The 19,860-nt window shown below is 44.8% G+C and overlaps 1 protein-coding gene across 2 annotated transcripts in view; it reads left to right on the top strand.

Annotated features, from left to right (window-relative positions):
* WHRN (whirlin) overlaps positions 1-13,879 on the top strand; it is a 133,883-nt gene extending 120,004 nt beyond the window's left edge. Inside the window, exons 9-13 of one of the 2 annotated variants that reach the window (XM_036751271.1) lie at positions 3,135-3,206; positions 4,762-5,347; positions 10,816-10,994; positions 12,007-12,129; positions 12,991-13,879. In XM_036751271.1, the coding sequence (XP_036607166.1) occupies positions 3,135-3,206; positions 4,762-5,347; positions 10,816-10,994; positions 12,007-12,129; positions 12,991-13,173 (1,143 nt within the window). In that variant the 3' untranslated portion in view covers positions 13,174-13,879. Of the gene's footprint in view, positions 1-3,134; positions 3,207-4,761; positions 5,348-10,812; positions 10,995-12,006; positions 12,130-12,990 lie in introns of both variants that reach the window. The other variant, XM_036751270.1, reaches the window with a different exon arrangement.
* The last annotated feature ends 5,981 nt before the right edge of the window (positions 13,880-19,860 follow it).

Raw genomic sequence — 19,860 nt, 5'->3', positions numbered from 1 at the left:
TTGTGGGCCTGTTGGAGATGATGGCCAGACATAGCAAAATCTTAATATATTTCACTTTGAAAGTCATAACCCTGTGCTTAAAAGTCATTACAATTTATGACCACACACAATATCTATTTTTGACCTAAAATATTAGAAGCAAGGGACGGCCTAGCCCTGCTTTTGCCAACCCTGAAAAATTGAGTTTTATTTTATCTCTAACTTAGAAGAAGATGATTTCTACTTCCAGCTGCTTATAGGTTGAACAAGGAGGTTGGGGGTGGGGAGAGGAAAAGAAAAGGTTTCTGGGTGTTCATGTACAGTTCTTAGCTTCCTGAAGACTTACAGATTCATTGAGTTTTAGAGCTAGAAGGTACTTTATAGATCACCTAGTCTAACCCAGCCGAAGAAATCGAAGCCCAGAGAGGAGCTGGGACTTACCCAAGGTCACATGGGTAATAAGTATTTGAATCTGGGTTTTCCGAATCCAAACTCAGTATTCTTTTCTTCTACAACACCATGATCATTCAGTACCTGTTTATTAAATGCTTATGTGCAAGGAATTGTGCTGAGTCCTGAGGGGAATACAAGATAGGGTCCCTGCCCTCCAGGTCCTCACAGTCTGACAATATACACAGAACAGGATAAGGATACAGGAGTGGTGCAGATAATAAGTGTTATGGGGAGGGAGGCAATGAGATCTTTCAGTTAGATCAGAGATTTCCCAGAATTCTTGTTTGTTTTCTCTAACTTCCAGTTAGGGGGCTTCCCCTTCTTCCCCAGGTGACACAGATGAAATAACTGTGACCTAATGACCTCCCTCGGGCTCCGCTCCCCCCCAATATCTTCCGTATTGGCAACTCCGCTTCTTCAAGGTCCAGGTTCTAAATCTTTTTGCCATTTTTCTCTATAAATGCTTGTTCCTAACTCCCTCATTTGAGTGGTTCTTCTGACCTTGATCCTTATCAGGAAGCTTTAGCGATAAAAAGCCTATTCTTTGGATATCTTTGCTGACTAATACGTTGGGTTATTAAACTGCTGTCTCTGTCTATTTTAGAAGCAAATGAGGTAAGACTTTAAGGACAGGAGCCTTCTGAGCAACTGGATTTAGCAGATGGAGAAATGCAGACGTCCTGCAGCTCCAGACTAATCAGTTGTTTATCCAACAATAAATAATGGGCAATAGAACAGAAGATGTGTTCTCCACTCTTTGGCACCTTCTAGCACCAATTACACCATTTATGGCAGAGAATGAAATAATTTTTCACACTGTCCACCGTACAGCAATGCCAGTTCTGCCCCATGCAGTAATGAAGAAAGCCATTCTTTACCTTCTAACTGCCTGCCGTCATCATCCTAGGCCTTGTTCCATGTCGCACCTCCTTGTCTGGGGACTTCAGCTCACCCAAAGACAGGAAGACTGTATAGTTTAAGATCGCAGATGTAGAACTGGAAAGGCCCTTTGGAATCACCTGGTTCAACCCCTTCGTTTTACATATGAGGCCACTGAGGTCTAAGAGGAAAAGTAACTTATTCCAGGTCACATAGTCTCAGCGAACATTGCAAAGAGCTTCATAAATAGTATCTCCTTTGGTCCTCACAACTGCCCCATGCTGTTATCATCCCCATTTTATAGGTGAGGAAACCAAGGCTGGCAGAGGTGAAGTGACTTGCCCAGGTTCACACAGCCCAGTGGGTAAGATAGGGCAAAGATTACTAATGAGACAAAGCAATGTTGGCTAAGCGTCAGGTTGCGGAACTGGGAGGTTAGGGTGTTCTAAGACTAAGTACTCTGGGTTTTCATTGGAAAGACCTATTGTGAGCGGGGGTACCTGGGAAAGGCTCCAGGGAGGAGTTGGGCCTTAGGTGAAGCCTTGAAAGAAGGGGAACATTATGACAGGTGCACCAGATCAACCCCATTCCTTGCATTCTTGCCCTGGGAGAGCAGAAGGAGCTTTAAAGAAGAACCTGTATCTCAAGAATGTATTTTTGTGATTCCCCCACATGCTAATAGTTCATCCTCTTCTCCGAGCCACTGTAATAACTTTGTGACTTACAGGGTACTGATCTCTTGACAGCCCTTCAATTGGATACCCAAATACGGCTAGAGCAGAGTTTCAGGTGGTGCCCAATACAAATAATGCAAGTATCATGATTCCTATTTTATAGATGGAATTCAGACCCGGTGAGGTCATGTAACTCATTTATGGTTGCACAGCTAGTCGGCAGCAGAGTTAGATCTGGTGCACTTGGACTTGGAATCAGAAAACCTGGGTTAGCATCCTAGCTCTCCCTCCCACTAGACATGTGACCATAACCCTCTAAGCTGGGCATCCTCCAGACTTGGCTCAGTGGTAACTCAAACTTCTGGATGAGGCCTACTCTGGCCAAGGTCATGCTTTTTCTCTACACCTGTGCATGTCCCAGCTGTATTTGGATACTGGGTATTGCTCCTCTAAGTGCAGGAGACATCAACAAAATTTTTACATTCCTCTTTTGCTCTTCCTAATACATGCAAATGATATTTTTATAAATTCTTTGGCATTAATTGGGAGTGCTTAGTCAAAGTCACTTTAGGCCCAAATTACTTCTCTCCCGTTCCCTGATTGCCGTTTTCTACCAGGGCGGCTTTTGGAGAGTCATGAATTAATTTCATTTTCCTTGGTGCTCATTTTTCTGTCTCTACCTCAGTTGTTGACATGGACCAGGACATATTTTGACATTTCATAATGTCATTTGGGCTGCAATTACACAGAAAGCAAACATCTGGTGCTGATTTGAATAGGTGATTGCCAAGGCCTAGGGAGGCCTCACCCTTTGCAGCAGGGGATGGGAACAACAGATGAAGTAACAGAGATATAGACTACTTGGGCATCCTCAAGGGATGGTACCTAACTCTCAGAAATGTGGGATACTGACTTAGTGAAACATACAGAGGTGAAGACTAGCAACCAGTACTCACTTTATCAAGATGCTAAAATTTTTAAAAATGTCCTCCACATGTTGTTTTGAGCTGGGATGATGGAGGTAAAAGGAGAGGAGCCATGATATGGCACTGAAGCAGCAGAAAGACAGGGTTGTTCTCCCAGAGGACAAGCAGCTTGCTTCTTTTTAGTGTGTCTTTGCTGACTACTTTCCTTCTCATTTCTTTCTAGAATACTCTGGATCTTGAAGAGACGGGAGAAGTAACCCAGGGTAGTATCAATGCTCTGCCAGATGTTTCCTTGGTAAGATGTTCTGCCTTCTCTTTTGGCCTTTAATTGGAATAGGACATTTTGGTCACTAAGGACTAGAAGAAAGGCCGGTGAGGTGGTACAGTGGATAGAACACTGGCCCTGGAGTCAGGAGGACAAACCTGAGTTCAAATCCAGCCTCAGACACTAGCTATGTGACCCTGGACAAGTCACTTAACCCCAATTGCCTCCAAGGGGGAAAAAAAGCACTAACAGAGAAGCAGCATGGTCCCATAAAGAGTAAGCTCAGAGACAAAAGCTGGAATTAACTTCAGAGACCACTAAATCCTACCCTCTCATTTTTATACAGAAGGAAATCTAAGCCCAGGGAGTTTAAGTGACTTTCCATGGTAGCACAGGTAGTTAGCATCAGACTTAAGTTAGAAGCCCTGCCTTGGAACCCCCAAGACCTAGGTTCAAGTCCTTCCTCTGACATAGACTCAACTCTGTATCCATTATACTAATCTTTAATCTTCTCAGTGCCCTTGGGCAGCTCTCTAAAGCACCAAATTATAGATGAGGGGCTGATCTGGATAAGGGGAGGGAGTTTCCATATCTGGAATTCCCCACTCTGATGAAATTATAGGTTGGCACAAAACCACAAAAAAAAGAACAATTAAATATACCAGGCATATCACCTGGTTTTCATGAAATACACTTGGCATAATGATAAAAGGGAGCTCTGGGTCTCATTCTAGGCCCAGCATATCCACTTAATACCTGTGGGGTCTTTGGCGGGTTGCTTCCCCTTGCTGGGTTTTAGTGTCCTCAGTATATAAAATGAGGGGATTAGAGTAGATGCTTCCCTAAGGGGTCTAGGGAAAGGTCCTTCCCTCTCTGAGGCTGTATGTTCTCAGGTCCTTTCCAGCTCTAACCTTTTGTGTCAGATGGTCCTTTCTGGCTCCAAATCCTGTGTTTGTATAACTGTATCTTTTTCTCTCTTGGTCTAACTCTTGTTTTCTCTGTCCTAACAGCAGCCACCCCATATTATCTGTTGTATCTTCTTCTGTTTCTGTTTGTAAGCCACTGGGCATCTTTGTGTAGAGTCGAAGGATAAATGTCACCTGTATGTTCATTTTCTCTTCCTCCACTCCCACTGTGCTCCTCACTGGTAAAAGCTAATCCCTTAGAATGTAGCAAAGCCAAGGAAATGTCTTTTTTTTTTTAATACTGCCTGTAATTAAGTCTGTAAAGACTCCTTGCTACAGGATATTGCTGATGCCAAGGACTTAGTGAGATTCCCAAAAGGAGGAGGCTATTAGGTAACAATACCGTCTGCAAAGACACTTGCCAAGATCCAAGCCACAGGGGTCAGTCCTCTATCAGCAGCTGAGATGACACAGATTTTCCACTATGGTGCTGCATTATTCAAGCAGGCCTCGTCACGTGGCTGATAGAACCCTGACGACTGTAGGAGACAGAATTCCAGCCTGGATCTTGGTTGGTTCTGGTACAGCCTCTCATCTCTTGAGTCTCCTTACAAGGGAAGGCTCTCCCAGCTCTAGTGATGGAGTCTGATGGCCTCTGTTCTTGCTGGATTTTTTGGCAGGATGATGTCGCATCTCTTTCTGAGGCACCACCCAACTTCAAGCCTCCGCCACCACCTCCTCCAGTTCAGTCCCTTGACTCTTCTGTTCCCCAACAGAGAAAGACTGGGAAAGATCATCTCAAACGCCCTTCTTCAGAGTCTTCTCAGTCGGGGCTTTTCTTCACAGCACCCCGCAACCTTAGTTCACCAACCGGCCAACCAGAGAGGGACACAGCCAGCATCCCATCCACTGGAGCTACTTCATCCACAGAGGGGTCTCTTGCCAGCCCCATCTATGCCACAATTTCTCCAGCCAATCACAGCTCGAAGAGACCAATGGATACACACCTGTCATTTGTCAACCAGCACCCCATAGGCCCCTTCCCCAGGGTCCAATCTCCAACTCATCTGAAGGGCATGTCCCCTGATGCTTCTTCAGGGAGCAGCCTCCCAAGTCCTCCTCTTCCCTCTCCTACTGCTGTCCCCATAGCCCTCGATAAGACCAGCCCCAAGTCAGGAACAAATCATCACTTTGTCATGGTGGAAGTACACCGGCCAAACAGTGAACCAGATGTGAACGAAGTGAGGGCCCTGCCACAGACTCGAGGTGAGTAGCCCACCAGACTATCATGGACCCAGAATTCTCTCTACCCACCTAGATTGCTCATGCATCCACTACTGCTTCTCTGCCCTTGACTTTTGTGAGAAAGGAACAAAGAAAGAAGCTGACATCAGGGGCCTATTCCACCAAAAAAATTTTTTTTCCCAGACTGTGGTCCTGGGGCCAGTAAAGATTCAAGTCTGGTTTTTCCATCTTCTACCCTTACCATTTGGTGGTAATTATCACTGCTGACTGACAGGCAATGCAGAAATAAATTTCTGTGGCGCCTCCTGAGTGGCCTAATTATATTCAGTGTAGTCTTTAGTGGGTGACCTGTGGCATAGTACAGTATAAAAATGCTGACTTTGAAGTCAGAGGAACTGTGTTCAAATCCCAGCTCTTCCCCTTGTTGTGTGTTCCCTTCAGTTGTGTGTCTTCAGAAAGCTACTTTATTTCTCTGGGCCTCAGTTTCTCCATCTGTAAAGTAAGGATACTGGAATAGGTGACTCTGAAGTTCCCTTCCCAAGGGCTTTAAGCATATTTGATTCTATCCTGTTTCTTTGAAAATTGGTCACCCATATTAATAAGGCAACACGGTAGATTGGGCAGATGGACAGCTTTGGAATCAGGAAGACTTGGGTTTGTGTCCTGCTGACATATACTTCACACATAAACATCCTCTGACACCACGGGAAAAGTCACTTAACCTCTTTATCTGCACTTCAGTCACTTCTCTAAGACTTTGAGTTATAGATGGGTTTCCAATTCCCATGAATTAGAGGGAATTTTCACATTAGAACTTCTCTACATCAATCACACCACAGATTGGGGGGAAAATAATCACTTATGATTCTTTAAGGTTTGCAAATTACATCGCATACATTATCTCATTTGCTCCTCACAAGAATCTTGTGAATTAGAATATTCTTTTCCCCATGTATAGAAGGTCTCCTCCCCTGATGTCTAATCCCGTTGCTTCCTTGTGGTTTAACCTGGAGGCTTTGACAGTAGTGTTCTCGTTCTGAAAGGTCCTACCAAAGACTTTGAGCACGGGTGGGTGATACACTATCCGTTGTTCCAGGACCAGCTCAGCTAAATGAGGAGGACAAGGTCACCAGATTGGCCTAAGGCCGGAAGCTTCTCTGGTGGGCCAGCCCCATAGAAGCTCGTAAAGGCCATCTACCAAGGCTAGCAGGGATTGCAATCTTTATTGGCAACAGAATTACCCAACCAGTGAAATAATGGCTTCTCCAAGTACCGGTCGATCAATCAAATATTTATTAAAGTGCCTGAAGTGTATAGATAGTTGTATATATAGTAACCAAAAAAAAAATACCTTTCCCCAGCCATCCTAGATTAATGGGAGCTTTCCATATTTTGTCCTTGGAATGAGTTTCGAAATAACAGGGAGAAAAGAGAAAGGGAAATGGCCTTCCTACAGTATATTACACACTGTGCTATGGCTTGTGTGTCTGAGGAGATAATATTGAGCCATCTCAGACCATCACCTCTATTAAGGCTCCTCTTCCCTGGGTGGCAATGACACACCTCTGGGATAAGCCCAGGCATCCCAATGGTCGGCAAAGCTAGAAGGAGTCAACTGACTTAGTTGGTTCCAAATTTCCAAGTAGGAAGTCCAACAGCATTTTGAGAGGGAGAAGTTCTGTACTGACTTATGATGCCCCTCTAAGGTAGGGCTTGGAACAGCTACATAACCATTGCCAGCTTTTTGACTTCCCTCCCCCCAGGTGACAAGAGAAAGATCATGGTTTTGTTGGGCCATGTTGCCCTCTTGTGGTTTGACCTGTCATTGCTAGCTAGAGGGGTCTTCAGTGCCAATAGATGGTAATGGAAGGCAGGTGGTGGAACTTTGCAATTGTCCAGTATCCATTTACCCAAGATCAGGGGTTTTTAACCTTTTTGTCTGTCATAGAACCCTTTGGCAGTTTGACGACAGCTAGGGACCCCTTCTCAGAAGAATGCTTTTAAATGTATAAGAATACATAGCATTGCAAAAGAAACCAATTAAAATAAAATAGTTACCAGAATATTCTTTTTTTTTTAAGTTAATGGACCCCAGGTTAAGAACATCATCTTAGATCATTGAGCAACCAACTACCAGACATTAACCCATAAACCTTTCCAACTAGCCTCAGAGGTGGAAGATGATTTTTCCCAGTATGCAGATGGGAAATTGAAGTCTAGAGAAAGATGATCAGTTTCAGCAGCAGATACAAGAATGGAACAGAGGGGTCCAGATCTGAAGCACCCACCATGACCCCCTAAACCAGGGTAACCTCTGGTGTGTGAACTTTAAAAAAATTTATTACTGTATTTTAATATAATTGGTTTCCTTTATAATTTTATTTTATACATTTAAACACATTATTCTGAGAAGAGGTCCCTAGTTTTCATCAGATCATTGAAGGGGGTCCATGGCACAAAAAGATTAGGAACCTTCACCCTAAACTAAGCTTCTTTAGGCTAGCTAGTAGGCTTTTGGAGAGGAAAGAATCCTATTCAGTTGAAATCCATTTGGATCCTGTTTCTGAGCTCTAATTACCTCAGAAAGGCAGGATTCCAGCTCTGGCCTCTAGCTCTGACCAGGGAGCAGGCTGTCTTCCTCTTGCTGTTTCTCATCCTGCTTCTTACCATGTTTAATCCCGGACCACTTCACAGACTGTCCTGACACCTGAAAAAAAATGATTTGTTATTTTCTGCAACTACTGTCTTGACCTTTTTTTTCCAGCAGGGGCATAACTACATCAGAACCACAGTGTCAGAAAGGGCCCCTTTATTTATTTCCAGTACAATGCAATAGACATTTGGTAAGTGTCTGCTGTGTGTAGAGCCCTGTGCTAGGTACTGGGGGAGCTACCAAGCTTGCATATGATAATAGTCTATGACTTCAAATTGCTTATAGAATAGTCAGGGGATAAGTCACCAACACAGATTGTATAGTTTTGTTGTTCAGATGTTTCAGCTGAGTGTGACTCTTCATGCCACGATTTGGGGTTTTCTTGGCAAAGGTACTGGAGTGGTTTGCCATTTCCTTCTCCAGGTCATTTTACAGATGAGAAACTGAGGCAAACAGGGTTTTAAGTGACTTGCCCAAGGTCACACAGCTAGTAAGTGTCTGAGGCCACATTTGAACTCAGGAAGATGAATCTTTCTGACTCCAGCTTGGTACTCTATCCATTGTACCACCTAGATGCCTCAAAAACACATGAAAAGATCATTAAAGAGCCAGAAAAAAAGGATAGGAGAAGCCTGACAAGAAATTACCAGCTGGATGAATCAGGGAAGGCTTCATGGAAGAGGTGGCCTGAGGGTGGGGTTTTAAAGCACAGGGACTTCAACAAGCAAAGAAAGAAGGAAGGAATTCCAAGTCCTGGGAACAATGTAAGCAAATCACAAGCATGTTTGGGGACATAGAGCAGTCCATTTTGGTTAAAGCACAGCGTGTTCAGGGGAATGATGTAAAATAAAATATAGTGAAAATAGTAAGCATTTATTAAGTACCTACTGTGTGTAGGAACACTGTACCAAGCACTAGGGGACACTGGGTTGAGCTAAGACAAAATCTTCACCCTCAAGGAGCTTGCCAGGTAGTAGAAGGAAGAAGCTGGAAAAAACAGTGACGTCACATGATGGAGGGCCTTGAATGCCAACAGAGGAATATGAACTACTCTTTAGAATAGTAGGGAGCCACCGAAGATTTTCAAAAAGTGAAGAGAGCTATGTGTAAGGGAGATTGTTCTGGTAGTGGGATGAAGAATGGATTACATGAAGGAAAAAGTAGCAGAGAATAAGACACAGGAGATGATTGCACTCATCTGGAAGGCAGTATTGAGAGTCTGTACTGGAATGGCGGCAGTTGGAATAGAGAGGAGAAGAAGGATATAAAGATGACTGAGCGTTGGAATCCTTAGGAGTTGGAAATGATTGATTGGAAAGGATAGGAGAGGTGAGGAAAGGGAAGAATCAACAGTAACGCTAAGGTTATGGACGCAAGTAACTGACATTAACATAATCATTAAGTATGGAAGTCCGAAGGAAATCCTGATTTAGGGGTTAAGATGAGTTCGGTTTGGGACAAGAATGTGTTGGCACCAGGCAAAGCAAGAGAGCCAATTGTTAAATTTGCAATGTGAGCTTAAGCTTCTACTTTGGAGATTGGCAAACAATTGGACAAAGCAGGGCGTGATTTATTGTTTTGCTTGATTGTACTCTAGACCTAAGAATATGATAGAAAAAATGTTAATGATGGAAATTAAAAGTATATTGTGCATTTTCAGAGAGCTGGTTGTTAACCATTTACTAGCACATCCCTGGTTTGAGATATGTTCATTTGGAGATGCTAGAGGAGCATCCATGGAGAGATAGCCGATAGCCTTCAGGTGACTGGAGGTAAGGTTCTTGGGTGATCAAAGAAGAGAATTCAGATTTAGAGATAGAGATTTTCAGGTCATCTATATAGAGGTGGTATTTGGCAATAACCAAAGGGTAGCCATGTCTAGGCCTTTTCCACCCTTCTACAGTGCAGGGAATATTGGGGGGATATTTTGCACCTTGTTGTAGTTGTTGGTCCTTTGTTTTTCTAAGAGGACCAACAATGGCATGGGTTATGTCTTGACAGTGTGAATTGGACTTAAGTGAGGCAGAGCTGTGCAAAGTCATCAGCCTCACTCTCTCTTCCTAAGTCCTCCAACTCCAGTGGCAGGACAAAAATCAAGACCAGGGGTGGGGAACTATAGCCTTGAGGCTACATGTGGCCCTCTAGGTCCTCAAGTGCAGCCCTTTGACTGAATCCAAACTTCACAGAACAAATCCCCTTAATAAAAGGATTTGTTTTGTAAAACTTGGATCCGGTCTAAAGACAGCTCCCCAGGACCTAGAAGGCCACATGTGGCCTCGAGGTCACAGGCTCCCCACCCCCGGTCAAGACTTTGGAGAGAAAGAAAGAGATGACACTCAATTGCTTTCATACTTTCCCCTTGCAAGTAAAGAAGTGTGAGTAGATTTCAATAAACTGAATAATGGATCATTACCAAGCGATGCCTTTTTGCAGTTTTAGTGGCCTTATCTGAAGTGGGTATAGTTGTAGGGGCCTAGAATAGCACCGTATGTCTCATATTTAATTAACTGTCTAGAGGGCGCTATTGCCAATGCATGGCTGCCATGGCTTCTCCCTATTGTGACTCCTGAGTCAGAAAACCTTTGTACCAGTCCCTGGGTCCTTGAGTCTCACAGGGGCTACTTGAGAAGAAACTAAGGTTTCCTAGATTAACCTGGTGCCCAAACTAGCATCTTTATCTTCCTGTCTACTAACTTGTGCCCTGTGTCTAATTCCATGTGGAGAGCAGAAGGGACTCAGAGGTCCGGTGGCCGTAGATGTTCCTCAGCAGCCTCCTGACAACATATTCTGTTTTCCTTCCTGCTAACAGCCATTCTCCCGCTATCGCCCCCAGCAGCTTCGACCCTTTCCCAACTGTCAGACAGTGGGCAGACTCTCAGCGAAGACAGTGGTGTGGACACCGGGGAGGCAGAGGCCAGCAGCAAAGACCGGGCCCGACAGCAGGCATCCACGAAGGGAAGAGGCAGCAAGGACCTCCCCCGGAATGAGGGGGCAGCAGAGGCAGCCACCAAACCCGTAAGGAATAGACATGAGGAAGCTTCATAGGCAGGGCAGGCTGGGGATTGGACTCCACCCAGGGGAAGGTTTCCAGGGTGTCTTGAGATGGGGAGGGGGTGAGGTCTGCCCAAGGGAGGGGTTTCCTAAATGTGATTCAGAAGCCAGTGGGCAAGGGGGCATGGTTGACCCTATTCTCAACTCAGCCTGTGGGTGTGGTGTGAGAGGCATGAGTTGATCAAAGGCTGTATGCATTTTGTGCCAGAACAACACAGATAGGGTTTTGCCATACCCTGCCTTGAGGGCGCCCAGTCATAGAGGCCTCCTTGTCACCTCTCCCATCTTTAAACATGCTGGCCTCGCCCCACCCCTAGAGACACTGAATCACAAAATTAAAGAACTTCCTATTGCACATTGACCCAATAGTTGGCAAACTAGAGACTGAGTTTGCCAGTGTTGCCCAACCTCTATCACTCCATGGGAGTGGTGACAAAAAATGCCAGGATTTGTCTTTACTGGGTGAGCACAGAAGCTCATCTGAGCTTTAGTTTGCTTCTGAGTAGCTTTTTCCACACAAGGGTTGTCCCCTGTAAAATAGTTCAACATGTAAGAAATAAACACACAAAAACTGGGAATCAGTAAACCTGGATTCTAATCCTTGCTCTGTGTGACCTTGGACAAATCAGTGACCTCCCTTGGACCTCAATTTCTTCATTATGGTAATTTGTAAATTCCCTGAGGATGAGAACTATATTGTATGTATCCCTTCCACACTCTATGTGCATTATGCATGGTAGACTCTTAATAAATGTTCATTGAATGACTGGATGAGTTTTTTAAATGAGTAGTTTGGATCAGATGAACTCTAAGATTCTTTCCAGCTCCGAAACCTTATGATGCTTGGATAGGAACAGGAAGCTTAGAAGAATCAAAATTGTCCGTTTTTAGAGGCTGAAAGGAAATCTAGCCAAGGCTTTAAGGGACCCACTGAAGGGGCAGCCTTTGGTGATAATAACATTTCCTCTGCCTTCAGCCTGGCCTTCTGGAACCCACATCCTCTCTGATCCGAGTGATGAAGAGTGCGGCCACCTTGGGGATTGCTATCGAGGGTGGTGCTAATACTCGACAGCCCCTGCCACGGATCGTTACCATCCAGGTATGGAAAGAAGCAACATCTAGGGAACGTGGAAACTCCTTTTTGGGTTTCCCCAGACTTGGCTAGGTGACTCCTCCCTGCCCTCTCCCAAGCAATCAATGTGATAGCACTGAGAATTCTAGGAAACATCAGGAGCTTACGAATTCTAAGTGGCTCCAGGACTCTTAGCCTCACTCCACCTGTTGCCCTACTCTCTCCCCTGTATTTCTTCCCTATAGTGGTGTTTTGATCAAAGCAGTACTAGGGCTCTATCTATAATATTTCTGTGCTTTGACACTTACAAAGATGTGATCTGGGAGCATCGGTAATTTCAGTTTTGTCATTAGCCCCTCACACTAGACATCTTCCAACCAGAAGTCATGAAGGGTGCATAACCACGAGCCAAGGGCTTGGGGCTATAGAACAAGGGCAGGGACTCAGTCCCTGTCTTAGAGAGACATCAGATGGAAGTAGGGAGGTGCATACGTTACTACCTATGTATTGGGGCAAGGGAGGGTGGTATATAACAAGTCTATAGGGTTAGAATGGGCTGGTGGCATTAGCCACCTGGACATTTAATATGATCTTTATGCTCTGCTTAGGTATACTGATAGGTTGGCACAGCATGTGTTGGGTGCAGGGGCCATTTGGAGTTTGTATGTGAATGTCACCACATGTCTCAGCTACCAGACGTGCAGAGGGCATTCTTGGTAACTACTCATGGGTGTGTAAATAAGAATTAGCGAAAGTTAGCTCAGCTCCCGGCTGTGGCAGCCTGAGCCCAGGTGAACCCAGCCTATAGTTTGTCTGAGCCACCAGTAGCTGGTCTAGGGCCGTGGGTGTCGTGAGCTAACATCTTCTTCCTGTATCTGCTCTTTGCAGAGAGGTGGCTCTGCCCACAACTGTGGGAAGCTGAAGGTGGGTCATGTGATCCTGGAGGTGAATGGCATGACAATGAGGGGTAAAGAGCACCGGGAGGCTGCCCGCATCATCGCTGAAGCCTTCAAGATGAAGGATCGGGACTATGTGGACTTCCTGGTTACTGAGTTCAATGTGATGCTTTAGGGGAAGGACCCCCAGAGCCAAGTAGAAAGATGGCCTGAGGGAGAGTGCCCAGGATCCAAGTCACTAAGTCCAGTGGAGGCTATGATGATCTCTGTATTGTGTCTCACACGTGTAAAACTGCACGTAGCTCCAGGTCAAAGAGATGCTCCTTCCCAGATCTGCTAGTGCCCCCCTTCTGGCACACGCATGCCCCTCTCCCCAGGCTGGGGGATAGGCACTCACCTGGCTATGGCAGGTGGTGTGACATGCCTGTTCCAACCAGCCTGACTACCAGTCCAGATTGGGGCCCACCTACTCCCCTTACTCCCAGGTACATTGTCAAGCTGGCTGCTGGCAGACAGACAGAGTTTAGCATCCCCTGGGCTAGCAGTCAGCCTCAGCAGAGCCCAGAGAGCAGGAAAGAAGATGGGAAAACAAGGAAGGACTAAGAACAAGAAAGAGGCCCAAGGGGGAGGGGAAGAACTCCAAGGCCAGAACAGAAGAAGAGGCCGGAGAGAGCTGAAGCTTTTGTTCAGCCTTCCCCTGACCTGTTTACAGTTGTCACTACTTGGCTCCACCTCTGTGTTAAGGAACATTTGTCTTTACCATATGCTCAACTCTGTTGTCCTTTACCTTAACCCTGAACCCTTTGAATCCCTTCTGAGTTGGGTTAGAGGCTCTCCTGACCTACCTACCAGCTCTGGCCTCCTCCCCACCTTCCCCACTTGTCCCCCTTGAAGAGGGGAATGTATCCCATCTGCCCCAGAGGAGCTTGGCTCCATTCAGTATCCTCTCTCCTTCCTCTGAGAAACTGTTAGCCAGAGCAGGGGTGAAGAGAGAGCTCTGGGGCCTCGGCTACTGGAGGATGGTCCCCAGGAAATGCCCTACAGCAATCTTAGTGCCACAGACTGGGTGGGCAGCAAGTGCCCTCCTGCCCTGGCTGTTTATTCACCCAGCTTACTTCTCTGCTGTCTTATTTATTATTTATTTTCCACCCTGTCAGCCATGGATCCCATGCTCCCCCCCTTCCCAGCACCTAACCAGTCTGGTCACCTTGTGCACAGCCTAACAATGGATGCCTTGTAAATGGCCAGCAATGTCAGTGTATTTATATAAAGAGCTTGTGACTTTAATTTTTCAATAAATCTAACATGTTAGGAAAAAGTGTTCTGTGGGGCCTGCCTTCCTCCCATTGGAGAGCGTCATTGGATTACGGCCTCTCATCAAGGAGCCTCTCCGCTGTCTTCTAGGGTTATTGTACAACAATGTTTAATGAGTTTTGCACCTCTCTCTGATGCTGACTAGCTATGTGGACTAGGGAAAATCATTTACCGCCTCGGGCCCATTTTCCTCCTCTGTGAAATGTAGGTAATACCACCTTAAATGTCTTGACACAGGGGGTTGGATTAGATGATACCTTGAATTCCAGATCTAAGCCTTAATATCTTATAAGCCCTTGCAGGCAGGGACCACATGGGATTTACCTCTGTGTTTTTCCCATTGATGGATTCTATGAGTTTGTAACCCAAACTGGGTAATCCATTCAGCTGCATCTCTTCTGCAGGCCACAAGGGGGCCAGCTTTGACCTGACTGAAGACCAGTCTCCATCTCTCAGATGGACATTGAAAGGAATGAATCCTTTTAAGAATGGAGTTCCTCTGGTGCTTCCAGAGTCTCCGAAGGTGCCTCATGAGGCAGTCCACTGGAGGAAAGCAGTGCGGCATTATGAAACTAGTACTGGGCATAGAGTCAGAATTTGGAGTTTGAATTCTGTAACTGCTACTTATTGCCTCTGTGACTGTGGACAAGTCTTTGGGTCTCAGTTTCCTAGTCTTTAAGATGAGGAGGTTGAACTTCACAGTCCTTAAGATCCTTTCAAGGGCCAAACCCTATATGACATTTGCAAAATCCCTCTCCCTCCACAAAACACTGTGGTAGGTTTCTGTACAATATCCAGCTGAGGTGGCTTAGAGAGTATTTCAGGAAGCCTGTCTAGGGCCCTAATAACCATGGTGCCAGAGTTCATTTTATTATAACCTCAGGGCATCTGGCTTGGAATAGTCTTTTAGTCTTTTCACAAAGGAATGAGTCCTGAGCTGGTTTTGTGAACCAGTCCCGTTCAGTGAGCAAGGCCAATTTCCATCAAATCAACCAGTCGATTGGATAGTGAGGGATCAGGGAGGACAACCAGGCACTCCTAAAGCATATCCTTTGAGACCTCTGTTGACAGCAGAAGATGGGGTTAGAGTGAGTGAATCTTACCCAAGGATAATGCCTATGCATCTGTGTTCCTAAGCCCCCTGCTATGGATAATATGGATCAAGCAGAAGCCTTTGTCCTTAATGAGCTTATAGTCTAGTGAGAGCACGACATTAATATTTATTTTCATATCCCCAATGTCTTGTACATACTAAGTGCTCAATAGATGTTGGATGACTTGCCCATATACATACGTGTGTGTGTAAAATGTCATGGTTTACTGGAATACATGCTGGAGTTGGAGTCAGTAGACTTGCATTTGAATCTTGGTTTTGACCAGATATATGACTTTGGGCAGGTCATTTAATCTCTCTTGAGCATCAGCTTCCAAATGGAGAAGCATCATTTATAGAGGAAAGAAAACTGTGGGGCGGAGCCAAGATGGCAGCTGAAAAGCAGGGACTAGTGTAAGCTCCCCGCCAAGTCTCTCCAAAAACCTAAAAAAATGGCTCTGAATCAATTCTAGAACTGCAAACCCACAAGGTAGCAGAGAGAAGTGGGGCTCCAGCCCGGGACAGCCTGGATGGTCTCTGGGTAAGGTCTACCCCACACGGATCTGGGAGCAGGAGCAGAGTGGAGAAGAGCCCAGCGTGGGCCGCGCAGACCAACCAGACCAGGAGCCAGGCGGAGCGGGCCCTGGCGCCCTGATTCGGTGAGCTCTGGCAGTTGCCAGAGTTCTCAACTCACAAACACCAAAGACAACAGAGAAGAACTGCAGAACCCAGAAAATAGCAGAGGGAAGCAGGGCACTAGCCCAGGACAGCCTGGATGGTCTCAGGGTGGGGTTTATCCCACAAGGAACTGGGAGCTGGGAGCAGGAGCGGAATGGAGCAGAACCCAGCGTGGGCAGCATGGACCAACCAGACCATGAGCCGGGCGGAGCGTGCCCTAGTGCCCTGAATCAGTGAGCTGCAGCAGTTACCAGACTTCTCAACCCACAAACACCAAAGACAACAGAGAAGGTTAGTGGGAAAAGCTGCAGGAGTGGAAGGAGTTCAGGGTTCAGCTACAGGTTCAGGGGCAGCGGGGGTGTTGCAGCTACAGAACTACAGCTGCAGTTGCTTCTGGCCCCAAGCCCACCAGGTGGGAGGAATTAAGTGGTGGATCAGAGCAGGAATGAAGAGCCTGCTGAAGATCTAAGTCCAGTCCGGGTTGGGGGTTCTTGGGGAAGGAGGAGTGCTGGTGTGGCAGAGCTGGTGCATCCCCCCAAATGTGGAACATAGTTCTCTTAACGCTACAAACAGTCATACCCCACTGAAAAAACTCAAGGGTTAAGTAAGTTGGCTGGGAACATGGCCAGGCAGCAAAAACACACCCAGATTCAGTCTCAGACTCTGGAATCTTTCTTTGGTGACAAAGAAGACCAAAGCATATAGCCAGAAGAAATCAACAAAGTCAAAGAGCCTACAACAAAAGCCTCCAAGAAAAACATGAACTGGTCTCAGGCCATGGAAGAGCTCAAAAAGGATTTGGAAAAGCAAGTTAGAGAAGTAGAGGAAAAATTGGGAAGAAAAATGAGAAGGATGTGAGAAAACCATGAAAAACAAGTCAATGACTTGCTAAAGGAGACCTAAAAAAATGCTGAAAAATATACTGAAGAAGACAACACCTTAAAAAATAGACTAACTCAAATGGCAAAAGAGCTCCAAAAAGCCAATGAGGAGAAGAATGCCTTGAAAGGCAGAATTAGCCAAATGGAAAAGGAGATCCAAAAGACCACTGAAGAAAATACTACCTTAAAAATTAGATTGCAGCAAGTGGAAGCTAGTGACTTGATGAGAAATCAAGATATTATAAAACAGAACCAAAGGAATGCAAAAATGGAAGACAATGTGAAATATCTCATTGGAAAAACCACTGACCTGGAAAATAGATCCAGGAGAGATAATTTAAAAATTATTGGACAACCTGAAAGCCATGATCAAAAAAAGAGCCTAGATATCATCTTTCAAGAAATTATCAAGGAGAACTGCCCTGATATTCTAGAGCCACAGGGCAAAATAGAAATTGAAAGAATCCACCGATCACCTCTTCAAATAGATCCCAAAAAGAAATCTCCTAGGAATATTGTCGCCAAATTTCAGAGCTCCCAGGTCAAGGAGAAAATACTGCAAGCAGCCAGAAAGAAACAATTTGAGTATTGTGGAAACATAATCAGAATAACCCCAGATCTAGCAGCTTCTACATTAAGAGATCGAAGGGCTTGGAATACGATATTCTGGAGGTCAATGGAGCTAGGATTAAAACCAAGAATCACCTACCCAGCAAAACTGGGTATCATGCTCCAAGGCAAAATATGGACTTTCAATAAAATAGAGCACTTTCAAGCATTCTCAGTGAAAAGACCAGAGCTGAATAGAAAATTTGACTTTCAAACACAAGAATCAAGAGAAGCATGAAAAGGTAATCAAGAAAAAGAAATTGCAAGGGACTTACTAAAGTTGAACTGTTTTGTTTACATTCCTACATGGACAGATGATGTGCAGGATTCATGAGACCTCAGTATTAAGGTAGCTGAAGGGAATATGCATATATACATATATATATATATATATATATATATATGTTTATGTATATATAAGTGAATGTGTACGTATGTATATATGTATGTGTGTGTGTATATATATATATATATATATATATATATATGTACAGAGAGAGAGAGAGCAGTCACAGAGTGAGTTGAAGGCGAAGGGAAGATATCTAAAAGAAATAAAATCAAATTAAGAGATGAGAGAGGAATATATTGAGAGAGGGAGAAAGGGAGAGATAGAATGGGGTAAATTATCTCGCATAAAGGTGGCAAGAAAAAGCAGTTCTGTAGGAAGAGAAGAGAAGGCAGGTGAGGGGGAATGAGTGAATCTTGCTCTCATCAGATACCATACATACTCAATTGGGTATCTTACCCCACAGGAAAGGAGGAAGAAGATAAAAAAGGGGGGGATGATAGAAGGGAGGGCAGATGGGGGTGGAGGTAATCAAAAACAAACACTTCTGAAAAGGGATAGGGTCAAGAGAGAAAATTGAATAAAGGGGGATAGGTTAGGAAGAAGCAAAATATAGTTAGTCTTTCACAACATGAGTATTGTGGAAGGGTTACACATAATGATACGCATGTGGCCCATGTAGAATTGCTTGACTTCTTAGGGAGGGTGGGTGGGAAGGGAAGAGGGGAGAGAATTTGGAACTCAAAGTTTTAAAAACAGATGTTCAAAAACAAAAAAAAAGTTTTCACATGCAACTAGAAAATAAGATACACAGGCAATAGGGCATAGAAATTTATCTTGCCCTACAAGAAAGGAAGGGAAAAGGGGATGGGAGAGGAGTGGGGTGACAGAAGGGAGGGCTGACTAGGGAACAGGGCAACCAGAATATATGCCATCTTGGAGTGGGGGGGAGGGTAGAAAGGGGGAGAAAATTTGTAATCCAAACTCTTGTGAAAATCAATGCTGAAAACTAAATATATTAAATAAAAAAAAAGAAAACTGGACCTGGAGTCAGGAGGGTCCTGACTCTGACCCTGTGTAATCATAGACAGGTTCTACCTTCTCAGTTTCCTGACTTGTAAAATAGAAGTAAAAATACTTGTTAGCTCCTTCATCGGGGCAGTTAGGTGGCCTAATGAATAGAATGCCAGGCCTGGAGTCAAGAACACTCCTCTTTCTACATTCAAATCTAACTTCAGATACTTCTTAGCTGTGTGACCCTGGGCAAGTCACTTAACCCTGTTTGCCTCAGTTTCCTCATCTGTAAAGTGAGCTGGAGAAGGAAATGGCAAACTGCTCCAGTATCTCTGCCAAGAAAACCCCACCTGGGGCCATGAAGAGTTGACTGCAACTGAGAAATGACTGAACAACAAATCTTCTTCCTATGGCTGTTATAAGGATCAGTGAGATACTGAATATTAAGTGTATTGTACACCTTAAAACTCTATACATACAGGCTGTCCAAAAGTGCAGCTGTACTGGACACTGTGTTGTTGTTAAGTTGTGTTTCAGTCATGTCTCGCTCTTTTTCTTTTTCTTTTTGTTGGAGGGGGGAAGGCAGGGAAGTTGGGGTTAAATGACTTGCCCAAGGTCACCCAGCTAGTAAGTGTGTCAAGTGTCTGAAGGCAGATTTGAACCAGTGCTCTACTCACTGTGCCACCTAGCTGCCCCTGTGTCTGACTCTTCATGACTCCATTTGGGATTTTCTTGGCAAAGATACTAGAGTGGTTTGCCATTTCTTTTCCACCTCATTTTACAGATGAGGAAACTGAGGCAAAGAGAGTTAAGTGACTTGCCTAGGGTCACACAAATAGTAAGTGTCTGAAGCCAGATTTGAATTCAGTAAGATGAGTCTTCCTGACTCTAGACTCAGTACTCTATCCATTGTACAAACACTGTGTAAACGACAGCTACTGTTAAGAAGGGACAATAATATTTGTATTACTACCCTCTCAGATTTAT

Source organism: Trichosurus vulpecula, chromosome 3 (assembly GCF_011100635.1).
Source record: "Trichosurus vulpecula isolate mTriVul1 chromosome 3, mTriVul1.pri, whole genome shotgun sequence".
Taxonomy (NCBI): Eukaryota; Metazoa; Chordata; class Mammalia; order Diprotodontia; family Phalangeridae; genus Trichosurus; species Trichosurus vulpecula.
Note: the sequence above shows the minus strand (reverse complement) of the source record. Positions and strands in the feature narration are given on the sequence as shown.